The sequence below is a fragment of the Gambusia affinis genome, linkage group LG13 (genome assembly GCF_019740435.1).
Source record: "Gambusia affinis linkage group LG13, SWU_Gaff_1.0, whole genome shotgun sequence".
Lineage (NCBI taxonomy): Eukaryota > Metazoa > Chordata > Actinopteri > Cyprinodontiformes > Poeciliidae > Gambusia > Gambusia affinis.
In genome coordinates, this window is record NC_057880.1 from 2,385,398 (window position 1) to 2,402,788 (window position 17,391).

Consider the following 17,391-nt stretch of genomic DNA (forward strand, 5'->3'; position numbering starts at 1 on the left):
GGGCAACCAGCTTCTGCTATACCTGGTATAGCAGCTTCTGCTGTAGCTTCCACCAGCTATACCTGGTGTCAGAGGGACCCAGTGGTGTCTATGGCTCAGTCCAGTAGCTTGCCACCATCGGCGTGTGAATATGTGAATGACTGAATGTCGAGTGAAGTTCTGCAGCATCTTCCGGACTTCACATAGCGCTTTACAAATCCAAGCCATTTACTATTCTTGCAGCGATTGAAGGAAAAGCTGAACTCATCTGTCTTGGTAAGTAACTTAGACACCCGTGTTGAAGATGATGATGGCCATGAATGGGAGAACCAATCTGACCTTCTAGTCATTGTTTGGCCATACAAAACACTCTATCTGAGACTAGGTATGTCAGTAAGTAGACATGACATCAGGAAACCTCGGGTCTCCTGCCGATGATTTCTGCCTTTCTTGTGTGATCACACCAGTGACTGTCTATTGGATTCTAGAGTGAACAGAGGAGCTAAGCTGTAAGCCAACTAGCCGCAGGTGGTGAGGTGGATCAGATGGTAAGGAGCAAAGCATACAGCTGTGTGCAATCAATCAATCAATCAATCAGTCAAGCTTATTTGTGTCGTACATTTCAGTAAAAAGAAAGTTCAAAGTGCTTGATATAATAAAAACACAAAAATAGAAAGTTATAGAACATAGTCAACATTTGAAACATTGTTGCAAAATGTCATCATTACACCTCAATGTTCAAAATGTTCAAAAGCAACTCTAAACAGGTGGGTTTTTAGTCACTTGTAAGACTGTTGTGAAAGAAACTCAATGTTTCGGCTGTTTTACAATTTTCCAGAAGTTTGTATAGTTTGGAAGTAATAGGAACATCAGAGGCCCCAGTATAGGAGATCTTTAATTCCCTCCTCAGTCGGCATGCCTTAAGGATCAAGATACAAATGCCGTTGTTTCTTACTCATTCTGCTGCATGTTGACGTAACCGACAGCATCTGGTTTAGGATTTTCAAAATAAAAGCTCCTCCAGGCTCAATACATAGAATGGACATATTTAATTATTTCTTGCGCGGCCCGGTCCGTGGCCTGGTGGTTGGGGACCACTGGGCTAAAAGATCTATAAAAAGCAATATGTCATATTTTAGACACTTTTTTTTTTGTCGAATTGTAACAATAATTTGATGACCTGAAACACTTTTGGGGGAGGGGGACCAATACTTTCACAAGACATAGTTCCAATAAGGGTTTTAGTTCTCCTTCTTTCGTCTCCATATTTGTAGATCAACTCAGACAGATCCAACGCGATCAAAAAAAAATATTTTTAGGCATTTTCTGTGACCCTGGAGCTGAGACATGGTATCTAAGGATCAATGAGGTAAGGCGTAGTTTTGTTCAAGAAGTAATGTGTACAGATGCAACTTGTGATATTAGTTCATGACTCCAGAATGGCAGAAGGAGAGAATTTTCTCCCACAATTTTGCTTAAGGCTCTAATGATGCATGCAGAGGAAATTTGTAGTGGTTACGACTTTTTTTTTTTTACAACAGAACTTGTGATAGATTCAAATAGGCCGTCACTTCCCACAGGCCATTACTGGTGGGTTTTATCTTGCACTTCTGAAGTTGCGGTCGCACCATATGACAGAACATTGATGAGGAGCAACATTATCCCACCACAAACGTTTGACTTTACACCAGATAGCATGCAATCTACACTTAGTTTTGATTTTGAGGAAGCTGCACTGTGCTAAAGTTTTTTTTAACGTGTCATGACAGATGATATCAAGGTAAGCTGACTGCTGAGTTAACACAACCTCAGGCTATTTGGCAGCTATTAAGGTCCACTTTGTAGTTGGGTTTTACATGTAATAATATCCCGTGAAGTTTTATCAAAGACGTATTGAAAAGTCACACAAATGCTATAAAACTTTACTGATTTCTCAAAGATATGAGACTCTTTTAACTTTTGCACATTGGCTGTGACTTCATATGACCGGTTTGTCAAAGCAGACACTGAACAGAAGTTCATTCTTTTCACAAACCAGGATGGATGAAAATAACATTTGTTTCATTAACATCAACATGATAAGCAGAAAGAATGAGGTCAGTGGAGCGCGTGAATGTACAGAGTGACCAGGTTATTCCATGAATGGATGTATACTCTAAAAAGTGTATTTGGACTGTTGTTCATGTTATGGAATTATTCATATTAATCTCACTTAATTCTTTTGGTTTAATGATGACAACTTACTGTTTTGTGTTGAGTTAACTTAAACGTTACACATTTTTAATCTAAAGCAACATTTTACTTTGACTTTACTTGAAACAATAAAGTTCAATGTCCTACATCTGAAATAATGACAGATCTCCTAGCAACTAGGCTGTGGTGTTGGAGCACAACAAGCATTAGGAGACCTTCGCCCTCGACACGGCCGTCTCAAGTTTGATTCCTGGCGTGATGAGCTTTGCCACATGTCTTCTCCCTCTTTTATTACTAACTACTGTCAAAAAACGCTAGAGCCAAAAGAAATATTTATAAAATATCCTTTATTAGTTTACTTCTGTATTTAAAGTAAACTACATCATTTGAGTAAGACTGACTTAAATTTGTAAAGTTAACCCAACTTAATAAATTAAGTTGAATAAACTTATTTGAATTACTTGTTACCAATTGAAGCGATTCAGTTAAATTAGTTCAGTTATTTTACAGTGTATTCTTCCCTGATGTCAAGGTGACAATGCCAGGGTAAACATGGGTTGGCCACCACAAAGCCTGGACTCTAACCCAAGCAGATCTCTACAGACATGTTGCATGTTATTGTTGATATGTGTAAATTTTGCGCATGCCCACAATGCTGGACGGTAAAAAGATGATTCTTTTGGTACAGCGGTAGAACAATTCCATTAACAAAATGAAAAGGAATGAAACAAGAAGATTATTAATTTAGTACAGTGTGCCACAACGAAGGGAAAAATAACACAGAAAAACCATTGAAGAATAACTCAAAAGCATTTGCAGGGAGGCAGGATCTGGTGCACATAATGTCAAGCTACAACTTGTCTATAAGATCTTGGTGAAAAATAATGCAAATCTGAACAGAAAGTAACGTTGTGGTTTTCCAGGAGTTTTTCCAAATGATGCCGCGTCATTATCAAACCGGAAAGCAGTCCAAGAAATATTAGAATGTGATTTATTTTTAGACTGACGATTTAAAGAAAAAGTTGAATGTGAAATCTACTGATGCTTAATAATATGTTAATGGCAAAGATCTATTTTTCATTATCGCAAAGCTGAACTTTACTCGGTGATGAACAGCAGAATTCGAGCAAACTTTGGGTTCTTGTCATCACCTCTTCATCAGCTGCTCTGAGTGGGTGGTGATGTCTAGGCGAAAGATTTCACTGTCCTCCTGCCTGCATCACACCTCTGTTATCTGTTGCTCTAAGAGCGGTAGCATTCCTTTCCTCAGAAGAAAACACACACACACACACACACACACACCCACACACACACACACTCACACACATAGGCAGAAAGTGCACACATTTGTCCTGAACTCTTGGGACTAATTTTAGGAAGGACTCCATTGGTGTCGCAGTAAACCGGATGGAGGTGTGAAGGTGGGCCTCTCTGTCCCTCTGCGGACGCACAGCTGACCGTCAACTCTCTGATACTGGAATGCTTCAAGGATAAGGAACATTTTTAAAAACAGTGGTCTAAACAGTTGATGCTTGGTTGTGTTTGATGCACCACCAAGCAGTTTGATCTGCTATTGGTCTCTTAGCAAGTCTCTTTTTGTCGATGTTTTAATCAAAATGTCAGATGGAAAATTTAGATTGGAAACTCAGCTTACCTCAGTTCATCAACTGCCTGACCCCCATCTACCACCCGCAGGAGAGAAGTAAGGCATGAGTGAACAATTTAAGCAAACATATTGTAGCTACAGTGGAAATAGTGACTGACATGTTGTCTAACTTACTGCTCTTGCTTGTATGCTGTTCAGAAAGCGCTTTGGAGGATGAAATGTTTGAGGATGGAGCTGAAACCCACAGAGAATGCAACGTGTGTGTGGGCCTGCAGGAGCTGGGTGTGCACTGTTCTGACATGCCACAGTGAGAGCCAATAAATAAGAACACTTCTTTATGGTTGAGTCAAAACACACTGCAGCCTGGACAGGTTTCCTTTACATTGTGTCTTAGGGGGACATCAGGTGAAGGAGCAAGACGAAGGAGAAGAAGAAATGACCGATGATGAGTGGAGGAGGACGGTGGCAGAGCTCAATGCTTTACAGGTTTTTTTTTTTTTTTCATACAGCTGCATTCATGGTATCATCTTAAATTTAATAAGGTCGCTCTAAAATAAGAATTCTACATGTCTTAAGCACTGTCACTCTACCTGTGTGCCAACTCACTTAGCATAGGACACCTAATGGCCAGATAGAAATATCAGGCTCAGTCATTAGAATTAATTATAGCAGCATATTTAAATACAAATGTGTGAAGTATGCTAACAGCATCAATACAAATCAGTACAAAAGTCATCCTCTTCTCCTACCCAGCATGGATTTGCAGCTGTGTACATCGTGGCCAAAATTGTTTTACTGTTGATGCAACTCCTAAAAGTAGCATTTTTTTTTCATAAATATTTTACTTTTGGGAAACTGTTCTATCTATTCTGTGTGGATGGAAGGCCAGAACCAAAAAAAGAAGAGAAAAGATCTTTTTTAAGTATTCACTCAACGCTGTTATTGTACTACAACTGAGAGGTTGAGAAGCTGGTTCCATTGTTGCCATTGTACAGTTTTTACCCTGCCAGTCTGTCTTATTCAGAATGTATAGAGTCAACAACCGGAAGTCTTGTTTTGATGGAAGTGAAATTCAGAGTGTGCTCATCAAAGAGTGAAAAACTGGGAATAAAATAAAGCGTTAACACAAGTAACACTGATTAGATTTTAACTTAGAAATTCACCAATACACCAAAAATACTAATAACTATTTTCTTTAAATAATTATTAATTAATAAATAGGCCACTTAATGAAATGATGACACTTCCTTTGCCCAGGTTAGAGATGTTTAAATGTTTTAGCACATGACTAATCAAAAACAGCATCCTGTCTGTCTCAAACAATGAGCAAAAAGAAAAGGCTTAGAAATTAAATATCTTAGCGTAATAGAAGAAGCTAATGGCATTTCCCCTTCAAGTGATCGACAAGCTCTATAAATATCCAGTTCAATTTAATGTAGCTGAAAATATGTCTGATCACTAATGCATGAACATTTTTCTCATTTTATCCAGGAGATCTCCATGACTGGGTCCTATTTATTCATTTATTTATTTATTTATTTATTTATTTATTTATTTATTTATTTATTTATTTATTTATTTATTTATTTATTTATTTATTTATTTATTTATTTATTTAATTATTTATTTATTTATTAATGAAATTTGAATCATTTAATAGAAAAGTTTATATAAAACAAAAGTACAACAAACAAACAAGACAATACATGTGTCAAAATGAAATAAAACAACTGTTTAAATGCGTCTGTTATGAACACATTGTCATCAGTAAGGCCTCCAGACAGGCTCCTCCCCTCTCATGGTAAGACACGCCCCTTCCATGTAATTGGCCATAGCTGTAGCAACGTTGCGGTCCTCCCCTGTGCTTTGGAGCGGTTTGTTCGACCCGTAGTAGAAACTGCTGGGCTGGAACTGGCCGCTGTGGCTCAGCGGAGGGGGAACAGACGGAGCAGAAGACAGGTAGGAGCTGTACGGAGGGCCGTGGGCGGAGAAGGGAACCGTGGGCAGGTGGTGCAGTCTGGGAGCTGAAGTGAAGGAGGATGTCAGAGATGTCACCTGACCAAGAAATGACGATTCGTTGCTCCACAAGGAGGAGGAAAGGGATCTGCGGTCTGAATACAAAAAAGAAGTTAATCAGATAATATTCTGATCTACATGAACAATGGTCCATTTTCACCTAAAGCACTGTGCAAAAGTGACAGAGGTTGAAATAAAGGGATGTAATCTATCAAATCACAATATCAAAATGAAAATAGACTTAAGAATTGATCTTTTGACCCAGTGGTATTCTTAACTATCCTTGGATGGATTTGGACAACTTTGAAGCTAAGAAAAATGATCCATTATGCTACTTCTTTTTATTGGTTTTATTTTATTTTATTGTCTTCTATCATATATTCAAGCCTTTGGTCAATGGCATTTGGTTTAAAAGTGCTTCAGTTATCTACCAGAGTAGGTGAACAAAGAACATTTGACATTTTGTAAGAGTAGTCGATAAGTAATTAACATTAAAAAGAATAGTTGTGAATGTTACCGTTTATTTTTTTTATGGTGCTCTGATCTATTTCATTGTTTTACATTGTTATATTTCACTGGGAGCAAAATATATTTTCCCTTTTATTCAACAATACCATTACCATAAGATGTACAATTTAAGATTTCCTTTCAATAATCTGTTTGTCATTTTGCTAGGATGCCTCAACTGCCCACAACTCTTGCATATTTGTTACATTTTACAAGACAACAGGTTTATCTTCCTGGTGCTTGAGGAATCATTGTTTTGGTTCTCAATTTTGGCTCCTTTAGAATCTCATTAGGAAAAACGATTAACTTCCTTGTTGCTCCAGATATCCCGATCTTACTTACCATCTAAGTCACTTGATGTTTAATTACAGATCATTTAAATGTCAAACTTTTAACTAGAAATTTGCATACATTTTGACTGAGATAAAGATAATTATTTAAACATCCCATACCTAATGGAGCAGTACTGCCGATACTCCTGGGAGGCCGGAATATTCCTGATTTCATCTCCTTCTGTCTCTGACCTGATAAAGCATAAAACAAAACTGATTAAAAACGCTGGTAGTGCAAGACTAAACCTTTGGATATTTCTTCCCAGAGTTTACTAACGTCTCGGGAGCCGAGGTCCATCCACAGTGATCTTAATGGCTCTGTGTACAGTGGCTATTTGAGGAGGAGAGGTCAGCACGTTGATCGACAGCGTGAAGGTTTTACCTAAAAGGGCAAAACATATGGAAGAATATAAGAAGCTCACTTGAGGTGAAACTTAATAACAAGATTCTGTTTTGGCACTTTATCTGACTGGAGCTATGTTTTCATCTAAACTGTCATGAGAATTTTGAAATATTGCAAAAACATCAAAAAAAGAAAATGTAGGCATTAACTAGCTTGGAATTAATCAACCAGAATAAGTTTGTCAGATGTTGACGCTGTGACTCTGTAATAAACAAGATGTAGAGGCTGGAAACCAGCCTGGACCTCAGTGATCCACCACTCCAGGACAACAGTTTCATGCCTCTGGTAAAGCACAGACCCACCAGTGGAAGGTAACGTTTGCTATGTCAGAGCTTATGTTGAAGTTACAATTACTCTTCCCTTCTAGTTAGCATTAAACATCACAAATATCACAAAAATAATATTTGTCTATTGACAATGGCTGTGAGTGTTATTTTCCACATTAACATCAATAATGGTGGCAGCAAGTAACACGGATGCTCAAAGGAATTGAAAACATTCATCTTAAGAATATCACGAGGTGAGTGGAGTACCTCTGCCACTGCGACCAATGAACCTTAGATCGTTGAAGTGGGCATAACCTTGCTTCATTGTGGTTGTGGCATTGCGTAGCTCAGCGCTGCAGTTGTCATCATTGCCAGCCATCACTGTAACAACCACGCCGTCTGGCACGTCATTACCCAGAGCAACTACCTGCAAGATGTAAAAACACAGAATCCCAAAAGCTGCAGACATACTTCTAAAATCTTCAACGACCTTTCAAACTGAACTAAAGCAGAGACTTAGGGGAGGGTTAATAGGTTGGTTGCTCACAGTGAAAGCCCTTGGCAGGGTCTTGTTGCATCTCCAGTGCTGTGGCAGGATGCTGCAGAGGAAGTTTGGGCTGTCAGTGTGCACCAAGCCTCTCTGGGATGCTGCGCCATGCTGCTGCAACAGCACCCTCACCTCCTGCTCTTCCGCTTGGTGAGGTTTAGGTGATGGAGCCTGCCGGCATTTTCCCACAGTATCTGAAGAGGATACAGAGACAAGTTTGACTTGAGTTCCTCTACTTTTATGTAACAAATTAGAAATATGGCAAATGTTTTAAAGCATTCTTTGTTTAATTAAAATTTGGGAATTTCATGCCGTTGGTTTCAATCATGCAGTATAAATGGTAAATGGATTTGTTCTTGTATTGCGCCTTGTCAAGAGGACCCAAATGTGCTTAACACACACGCCCATGGTGAGTGACAGAAGCAAGGCTGCCACAACAACCAACACACAATTAATTCATTTAACCAATTTAACCATCCATCCGGCTTTTATTTAACAAATCAACTATTAAGTCAGCCAACCAGCTAACCTATCAAATAGTTCAGCCATTTTCTTTTTCTTTTTACCTCGAGGAACCATAACTTGCTAAGTACTACCAAAGTTACCACAAAGTCAGCAACATAATTGTGGCTTTTCTGTAACCGGTAATATACCAGCTGCATGGATAATGAAGAACAAAACTACATTTCCCATCACCTCGCGGTCCCTGGGCCACAGCGTCATCATTCCGCGTCAAAAATATAATTCGAATCAGGAAAAATCAACACTTTGCAGCTTCAATTGAATGTTTCTGCTACTCTGCGGTGAGACTTTTATTGACTTCTTTTCTCTCCGTGCCCTCAGTTCCCCTCTCACTCCTGCTGTCCGCTTTGTTTTCCGTGTTGTGTGTCACTCGCCGCAGTGTTTGAATAGGAGGGAACTCCGCTGCATTATTATTCAGATTGTCCTGCCGAAGGGAAGTTAGTGCGGTCGCAGCACCTGTCCCTCCTCCGTCTGTGTGCTTGTGTGTTTATTCGCCTCACAGCTTTTCTGCTATCTTGTTGTTTTAGGCTTTTGTCTCAGCCAGAGTTCTTTCAGAAAGGAAGTGACCCAAAAATACGAACACCGAACCAACAACTGAGGAGTAAACAGGTTTCATGGTTGGCACGAGGAAGTTAGTGTAGTTATGGAGAGGAAAGAAAACACAGTTTATGATTTGTGAGACATGAACTCTGTTTGGGAAAGGAAAAGTGGTTTATATCAGTTGTTTATGCTAAGCTGGTCAGTACACTCAAAGCTTGCACAGTATATTATTGTTTTAATATTTTTTTAACACTTTTTGGTCTTTTGCGTACCTATATAGCCTGCTGCTGAAACCCTTGTGAGACAATAAAAGTCGTTTATTCTATTTCTATTCTTCTATTAGCATTTGAAATTTTAACATTTCCACAGCAGAATAAAGCTTTTTTATTTGTTAATTTGTTTTGGAAACCAAAGTATTATTTGTATTTTAGTTTTAATGTAACACTAACCTTTCTTTTTCCTGTATTATCTGTGAGACTTATTTGTGTAACTCCAGATCTCCTTTTTTTCCTCTATAATAAAAGAAATGGAGACTATCTCATGTACAAATTGAACAAGGCTGCAGCACATTCAAAAATACACATCAATAGTTTGCCAATATTTTGGGTTCAGTTGGAAATTAATTTATAAAAAATGTTTAAACTTGTTTAGTTGTGCTCACTTGTTCAATAACTCTTAACTAATAGGAACCATTTTCTCCAATAATTTGCTGCATTATTATTATTTTTTTTTTTTTTTGCATTTAGGGATATTATAATAATGAGATATTTGCTAAATGTGCAGTTGTTGAAATTTCTTCTATCTTAAGTTGTATCTTACACAGAACAAGTGAATCTCTTCTTTCTGATTGGATGGTTCTCAGATAGACTAATTAAGCAGAGAATTTTACTCCTAAAAATTAAGATAGATTTCAAAAGGATGCTTACAATAAATGTGGTGTGAGTAAATTCTGGTTCTGGTTGGGTTAACCTGTGTGTCTCTGTGTCACCAGGTGGGTAAAAGTGATGTCATGGCTGGCTCAGTCACCTCCAGTTCTAAAGAGCGTCCAGCTTCCAGAACCAGCTTCATCCCAGAGCTGCAGAGCATGATGTATGACACACGCACACACACACACACACACACACACAAAGAGTGAAATAAAACGTCTCACCCCAATACAGCATGGGACTAGTGCTGCTGAACAGACTGTTGGAAGCCATGAAAATCTGTTGAACAAAAGAAAAAAAGCCGCAGTAATAATCAAAGTGGGTGATATTTTGGTTAATGTTGTCACAGAGCTAAACACAGTCCTCAACTCTTCACTTTGATACATGATTATGTGATAATGTTGATGGTCGTCTGGTGTTCCCAAGAAAAAAAACGCTGTTAGTAGCAACAAGGCGCCATGTTTGAATGTGGTCATTGTTGTCTTTATGGGCTGAATCACAAACATGTCTGTCTTTGAGAATCTCCACCAGCAGGAGTTGTTGCTCGTCCGCCTTGTTTTCTTGCACAGAACTGTCAGCTTAGTCGCAAAATTTTACAGATGCACGTTACTGAAAATTAGGACCTCACACAGGGGGCACAGCTGCTGAAATGACGTAGCTTGACTGTGCAGCGCAGCACACACTTCATGCATAAATCAATCTTCATGGACTTGACTTATACAGCTGATGACAATGGATTGGAAGAATAACAATTATTCCAACAGTAATAATTTTCAAAATGTAGTTGAACAGAATAGCTTCAGGTTTAGGTCAAAAGATTTGGTGCGCAAGACGTAACCGGTTTAGGATTTTCAAAATAAAAGCTCCTCCAGACTCAATACATAGAACGGGCAATTGGTCCACGGACCGGTACCGGGTCGCGGCCCGGTGGTTTGGGACTACTGCTGTAGAGAACATTGCAAAATAGGAAATCTTTCTTTATGCATTTCTGTCATGGTACAGGTCTTAAGTTTCATTCATAATGGTCTTAAAATGTCTTAAATTCAGTGAAATCTGCAGAAACCCTGTCGAACAAATGTGTCAGTTATGTATGTCAATCGTTCAAATAATACATACACTTTTCAATAAATATATCGAATGTAGCAAACACAATTGTTTACTTTATCTAAATCTTATATCCTTCTACATATGTCCTTTAATTTAACTATTACTCAATAAGCACAAACAATGAAGAAGAAAATACAGTTTGTTTAGCAGGTTGAGATATTTTCAGAAGTAAACAAAAGGAAAATTGAAATATATTGCACGGCATATTTTACATTTAGCCATAGAAGTAGCTGAAAAAAATGAGAGATTTAGTTTGTTAAATTTAATTTTCTAATAACACATTTTCTTAATTTCCACTTTTTATCTGCTCTACCTTATCTTGTGCAAATAAAACGTTTTGTGTGTGTAAACATTAGAAATATTATAAATGAATGTTTGCTTTGCCTGCGCTTTCTTCTTAATAAATGATATTGAGTGCATATGCAGGCGCTCACCTTGTGTTTGCAGCAGAGTGGTTCTGGTGGTTCTGGTGGTCAGTGAGGCCCAAACCCAAATAAACCCAAATAAACCTGAATCGCTCCCTCTGCCTGGAGCCGGCGATGGAACCTGAGGCCAGAGTCGTCCGCAACCCCAAACCAGAACTGCTCTCACCTGGCCCACACCCAGCCAATCAGAGAGGGGACACAGCGGGGGGGGGGGGGGCTGTCAGGTGTGTAAGTGATGGGGGGCTGATTGGGAGAAGGAAAGAGGTTGAGGATGTGGCTTCAGGTTGGTCTGTCAGAATGGAAGTGGCCTTTCTGGATGCAAATTGAGGTTTGACCAAATTGTGGTCAAACTGTGTGTGTGTGGCCTTTCGACCCTGAGTGTGTGTGGGAATATTTGCAAAGCTCTGTTTTTGTCCAAGCTGAGACTTTGAGGAGAATCCATTGTTGCACCTTTTTAATTTGTTTGTCCATGCAAATGGTGTCCTGAACATAATTCAATCAGAACTGCCACGGCTGAAAGGTAAACAGCACAAAACTATTCAGGCTGGGAACGAATATGGCCTCATAGAGGAACATAATTTTGTCTTTTGTTTCTGGAAAAAAATAATAATTTATCACTATTTATGCTGATATAACAGGAGAATAAGAGGCTATTTAGTCCATTTTGGAACCTCCATCCCTTTCTATTTGTGTTGAGTTTCTGTTCAGGTTGTGGATGACGATGAAATGTTGGCCTTGCAAAAAGAATCACATCCCTTAAAACAAGGTAGCGTGGCATTAGGATGAAAAACAAACAGTTTTTATCATTTTCTGCTGTTCAGTGTAGAGTCTGGTGGAGCTGGAGGAAAAGCAGCTAGAGGTTATGACTGTTTGCAGTTCTCCCAATGGTTCAGTGCAGGGCTGCTCAATATATCACAAATATGTTGCAACGCAATGTCAGCGTGCACAATATTCATATCGCAAAGGACTGCTTGGGGTGCAATAATTGCTGGCTAATGTATTCCCGGTATTCTGAATTTTCATGTTTCATTCTAATGTAATGTTTAGCCAGCTGGGCAAAGTCTGAGGACAGCAGATTGTCACACCAGACACAAACTGGTAATGAACTGGAAGCACAAATGAGAAGGAGAGGAAACGTAGTATATCACAACTGATACAGTCTTCTCATTGTTTACTAATATTATTGCCATCGTAAGATTTTCCAATATGGTGCTGCTCTAGTTTTGTGTGGCTCCCGGCAAATCTGGTATCTGAGCTGAAGCAGCTGAAGCAGAGGGACACTTTTTGATTCTTTAGGGTGACATTTTCACAAACAAGTAAAATGTTAGATATGACAAAGAAAAAGATTTCTCATTCATTAACCAGGTTTCTGCATCCCTATTAAAATTGTGGTAAATTGAGCCTTGACTCAAAAACAAACTTGGGTGCCCCAAAAATTAGAGACTGTACAAAAACACAGAATGACTCTGTTTATGTTTTAGGACCTGTTAAGATGTGCTGTTCTACAAAAATCTCACTGTTTTGATCATTTCAAGACACTCCTTCATGTCTAAGTTATTATTGCGTTATTATTGATAGATTAAAAAAAACAATGTAGTTTTAAAATTTGATTAAAAGAAAGGAATAAAAAACAAGAAGTGGCTTTTAGACTTTAATCATTTCTCTGAATTGTCTCCACTGACAGGAAGGTTGTTTTATGGCTGCTTCATAAACGATAGGCAAACTTCTGTCTCCATGACAATAATGTTCTACAAACAATAAAAAATATGCTTCTGCTTCAGAGAAGTGACACTTTGTTGTGTTTCAGGTTTGCTCTGGGAGACACCCGCAGGCCTCTGTATGAAACTGCAGCCCTGGTAGAGGACATCGTACACACACAGCTCATCACCATGGTAACACCAAAGACTCCACAACGTTTTTTAATTAAAAAAACATAATAATAATGGATGGTTTTAATTTGTGAAACAGCTGCATCAGGCTAGTGAGGGCGCTGCTCTTCGAGGTTCAAGGGTCATTTCAGCTGAGGACATCCTGTTCCTGATGAGGAGAGACAAGGTAGAGGAAACGCTGACCTCATGAAACGATGTGTTATATAAAATCATCTTTTTTGGTCTTTGCATCATGTTCTAATGTTATTCCCTCACCAATAACATGCCTAGAGTGTTGCCTTGGTTCTTTCATGTATGTTTGACAATTGACTTTAATCTCCATGGCAACCATTCAGCTGTGCAAAATGCATGGGTGGACTTAGCCCCGGATTTGAGGCACATCTCCTCCTCAGTGCGACAGTTTCCAAGGTTCTGCTCCTTCAAACTAACCAGCAGCGATTAGCAAACAGCTGAAGGAGCTGAGCTACTTCTCAGTGAAACATTGATAAAACTGTTGTTAAAGGGTTAATAGAGAAGCCATGTTGTGATGACTTCCTGAAGGCGGAGTTTCAGAAAAAGCAGTTTTTAAAGAGACAGAGGCCTGTTTTCAAGGCGTTAAATTATGATGGAACTTTTTTAAAGTCATACTTTGAGCATTTTTATGACAATTGAAAGTGACATAGTTATTTGATTGTGCAATAAAATGTAACTTTGTGTCTGAAAAATACCTCAGACTGCCCCTTTAAAAGTGACCTTGTAGAGTAAAGCTCTCTTTTTTTTTTTTTTTTTGCTGACTGTTTTTGTCTGAATGTGTGTTGACCAGGGGAAGCTGGCGCGAGTGTTAAAATATCTTCAGTTTAGAGATTACAAATCCAAACTATTAAAAAATTTAGAGGAAGAGGATGTGCAGCAGGAGCCAGGTAAACAAAACCATCCATCATTCCTCACATTACTAGCTTTGATATTTACCTTTGATTCACTCAGTCTGTTTGCTGTCAGGGGCTCTGGCTGCTGGGGGGAATCAGCGCCGGCAGCGACTGGCCCAGGACTTCCTGGGGTGGATGGACCAAACTGGAGAATTCCTTTCATTGGCTGAGAAACAGGAAATTGACCCAGTCAAACAGGAGAGGATGGAGGTCAGAGGTTGACATAATCAGTGTTTCTGTAACAAAAAGGATGATGAAGATGATGACACTGTGTTTGCTGTGTGTGTGTGTGTGTGTGTGTGTGTGTGAATATTCAGCGTTTGGAGCGACACACTCGAAACATGGATCCGACTCAGTACGCAGAGTTCTGCGAGAGCCGCCAGCTGAGCTTCGGTCAGTCCAGACTGCTTTTCTGATACTCTCACACTGTGATGAAGGGTTAGAGTCAGAGCTGAAACAATTAACCTTGAAGAGTCGATTATGGGAATAATCAAGTAATAATCGCTGACCTTTAGTATATAAAAAACAATGGCTGAAAGAACAAACTCAGAGCATTAATTGAGTCAAAACTGTATAAAAGATTCATACATTTTGTGTCAAAGTTAAAAAGTAAAGTATGGTTTACCTGGAACTCAAGTAGCCATTTTAGCTTTTTTTAAAAATATATATTTACATTCTAATAATAAATAAAAACCAAACATAGCAATTTAAAAACAAAACACACAAAACAAAAACTAAATTGTGGAAACATCTGATTTGTTAATAATGAAAAAAAGAAATAGCTGGATATTTATAATGTAGCCTCCACACTTATTGTAAAAAAGCTGATGTCTTATTGCAGCGGCATACATTTTGCATTCATACATTAAATCCTAATCCAACATCTTTGACTCCAACCTCAATTTTGAGTAAATTTGTTATTTATGTGAAGAAAAACATTTTTTTCCCATTTGCATGTTTGAGGACTGCCAGAAATGTTTTTCTACTCCACCGTTTCTGTCTCTCTTAAATATTGAATTTATAGAAGTAAAATAATTTTATGATAATATGACAAAAATACAGGTTAAGATTTCGTGGGTTTTTTGTGAGTTTTTCCAGCTTGAAAGGGCTTGCTAGTATTTTTAGGTTTTTGAAGGTTTCAGTTAGGATGACAATAGCGTATTGTTTCCCCTCCAGTTATCAGCTGCTTAGAATTTCAAAGCTCAAATAAATAATAAAAGCTCAGATTAAAAGAGGAGCAGTGAAGGCAAAAGGGGAGGATTAGCAGTGCTATCTAACAATGGATTTCTTTCATGCAGAACATGTTACTGTTGAACATCATTGCATTATGTGGTCCAACCGTCCATTCTTTATTGTCTTAATGCTACAACAGCCAAGAAAGCTTCAAAGTTTCGGGACTGGCTGGACTGCAGCAGCCTGGAGCTGAAACCCAACAGCATTGCCACGGAGATCCTCTCATACCTGGCCTATGAGACGGTGGCTCAGGTAAATACCTAGAAACTAACACCTAGATGAGCTGGATGGAAACTACAGCAGGAGTTTGGTTGCGACATGTTCCTGTTTTGCTCCCCAGATTGTAGATTTGTCTCTGCTAGTGAAGCAGGAGATGACGGTGAAGACCAATCCTGTCAGCCATGTGATCTCAGCCAGCTACATCCACTACAACACACACACCGAGGTACACACATCATAACACCGCATCTATTCGGTTCACTCAGGAAGTCTCTTTCTTGTTTATTTCACTCAGTAAAATGTAAAATGTGGCTGCAGGTGAAGAAAGATCCAGATTCACCTGAGGCCACGCCCCCATCAACTCCTGGCTCCTCCCACTCCTCGAAGCCCCTCCTACAGGGAAACGGCAGCATGGACAGCCGAGCCAGACAGAGGAAACGGAAAAAGGTGTCCGGCTGCAGGCTTGTGTTCTGTGCTCTTCATGTCAGCCATCTTTTTATTTTCTAGGCTCCTCAAACAAGTGCTGTGTGTTTCAGAGCTCTCCGGCCACAGTGGAGCCCCCTAGTGGAGCCATCCAGCCGTGTCACATCAGAGAGGCCATCAGACGATACAACTACAGACACACGGTGGGTACACAGCAAAAAACACTCTACCTGTGTTTTCATTGTACAAATTAAAATTTAGAAAAATAAATGTGCTTAATGGAAACATGGTAATTTTGAAGAAGCTCACAAGGTTCAATATAATTTTAATTTTGTTTTTTTTCTTTACGTTAGCAGAATATTGGCAAAGGTGCGCGCACATTTATAATAGAAACACAGCTAGTGATGTGTAGCTTAAGGTTGAACCTATTAAAACGTTGGACTGGCTCCTTGTTTTTGACAGATTCTTTGGATTCAGTCATGGAAATCTACATACACACTTCATTTTGGTGGTGATAGCGGACATTTATACCTATTGTGAATTCTACTTTTCATTTGTGTCAGGGGCTCACCGATAAATTCTCCCAGATTTCCTTATTTTTGATTGATCGGCTGATCTTTACATGAGAAACTGATCTTATGATTTCTCATGTAACAAGATCAGATCACAGAGGTCTGAACATCAGCCACCAGCTGAGTTTCTATTGACCTTAAAATTGCGCAAATTGGAGAAAAAAAACTTTCAATAAAACGTTTTTGCGCTAGATGTTTTTCTGACCTATCAAAATAATTTTTTGTATCACACAAGTCGTGTGTTGAACTGGATGATGAAGCATTCTTTTTTGTTTACTTGTAGCATGAACAAACTTGTACATTTTATTTAATGGAAGCACCACAATAGTGAAATTGTTTAACATTAGCAGAATAACTGACGTTTTTCTCACATTTGTAATTGAAACACAATTAGTGTGAACCTTTTGCTCCGCCTAGAGGGCTGTAGTGACCCGTCCACTTTGTCTGGTAGTTAACAGTCAGCCCACTGTCCTTGTTGCAGTCAGTAATAGTAAAGATCTGATTGGTCAGAAAACTGCAAGTAGATTGAGTGTGTAGAAAACTAACAGCTGTCAGCTGTGATTATGAAGGTGTGGTAATATTTGACTAATATTTTTAACTTTAACCATTCAGGTTGTGTGAACTTTGACCCTATGGTGACCCACCTCTTTTTTTTCAGACTGCATACAGGAGGAGTGGGATGGCTTTCCTCACCTGCTGAAGCATCAGAGTTTATATCCATTTTCTTGTTTGGTTCATTTCTAGTAATAAAGAGTTTAACATGCATACAAGGACTTATGGG

General features: G+C 38.9%; 3 protein-coding genes across 4 annotated transcripts; 2 read left to right on the forward strand and 1 right to left on the reverse strand.

The window, feature by feature from the left end:
• Positions 1-3,702: 3,702 nt before the first annotated feature.
• On the forward strand, positions 3,703-4,260 carry LOC122842722 (follistatin-related protein 1-like). Its single transcript, XM_044136852.1, has 3 exons — positions 3,703-3,874; positions 3,977-4,085; positions 4,173-4,260. The coding sequence occupies exons 1-3, from the start codon at positions 3,796-3,798 to the stop codon at positions 4,222-4,224; spliced, it is 240 nt and encodes a 79-aa protein (XP_043992787.1). The 5' UTR covers positions 3,703-3,795; the 3' UTR covers positions 4,225-4,260.
• Positions 4,261-5,542: 1,282 nt separating this feature from the next.
• LOC122842721 (runt-related transcription factor 3-like) lies at positions 5,543-10,778 on the reverse strand. The gene is made up of 6 exons (XM_044136851.1): positions 10,062-10,778; positions 7,850-8,043; positions 7,570-7,729; positions 6,911-7,015; positions 6,754-6,825; positions 5,543-5,889 (listed from the first exon to the last, which is right to left on the reverse strand). The coding sequence occupies exons 1-6, from the start codon at positions 10,108-10,110 to the stop codon at positions 5,543-5,545; spliced, it is 927 nt and encodes a 308-aa protein (XP_043992786.1). The 5' UTR covers positions 10,111-10,778.
• supt3h (SPT3 homolog, SAGA and STAGA complex component) lies at positions 5,630-17,375 on the forward strand. 2 transcript variants are annotated; one of them, XM_044136850.1, is made up of 12 exons: positions 5,630-5,737; positions 9,903-10,000; positions 13,177-13,261; positions 13,338-13,424; positions 14,061-14,157; positions 14,237-14,373; positions 14,481-14,556; positions 15,536-15,648; positions 15,737-15,841; positions 15,934-16,062; positions 16,152-16,241; positions 17,269-17,375. In XM_044136850.1, exons 2-12 carry the CDS (start codon positions 9,921-9,923, stop codon positions 17,308-17,310), a joined length of 1,041 nt encoding a protein of 346 aa, XP_043992785.1. In that variant the 5' UTR covers positions 5,630-5,737; positions 9,903-9,920; the 3' UTR covers positions 17,311-17,375. The 2 variants fall into 2 exon arrangements, with proteins under 2 accessions (XP_043992785.1, XP_043992784.1); XM_044136849.1 differs by lacking the exon at positions 5,630-5,737 and adding an exon at positions 8,549-8,652.
• Positions 17,376-17,391: the final 16 nt, after the last annotated feature.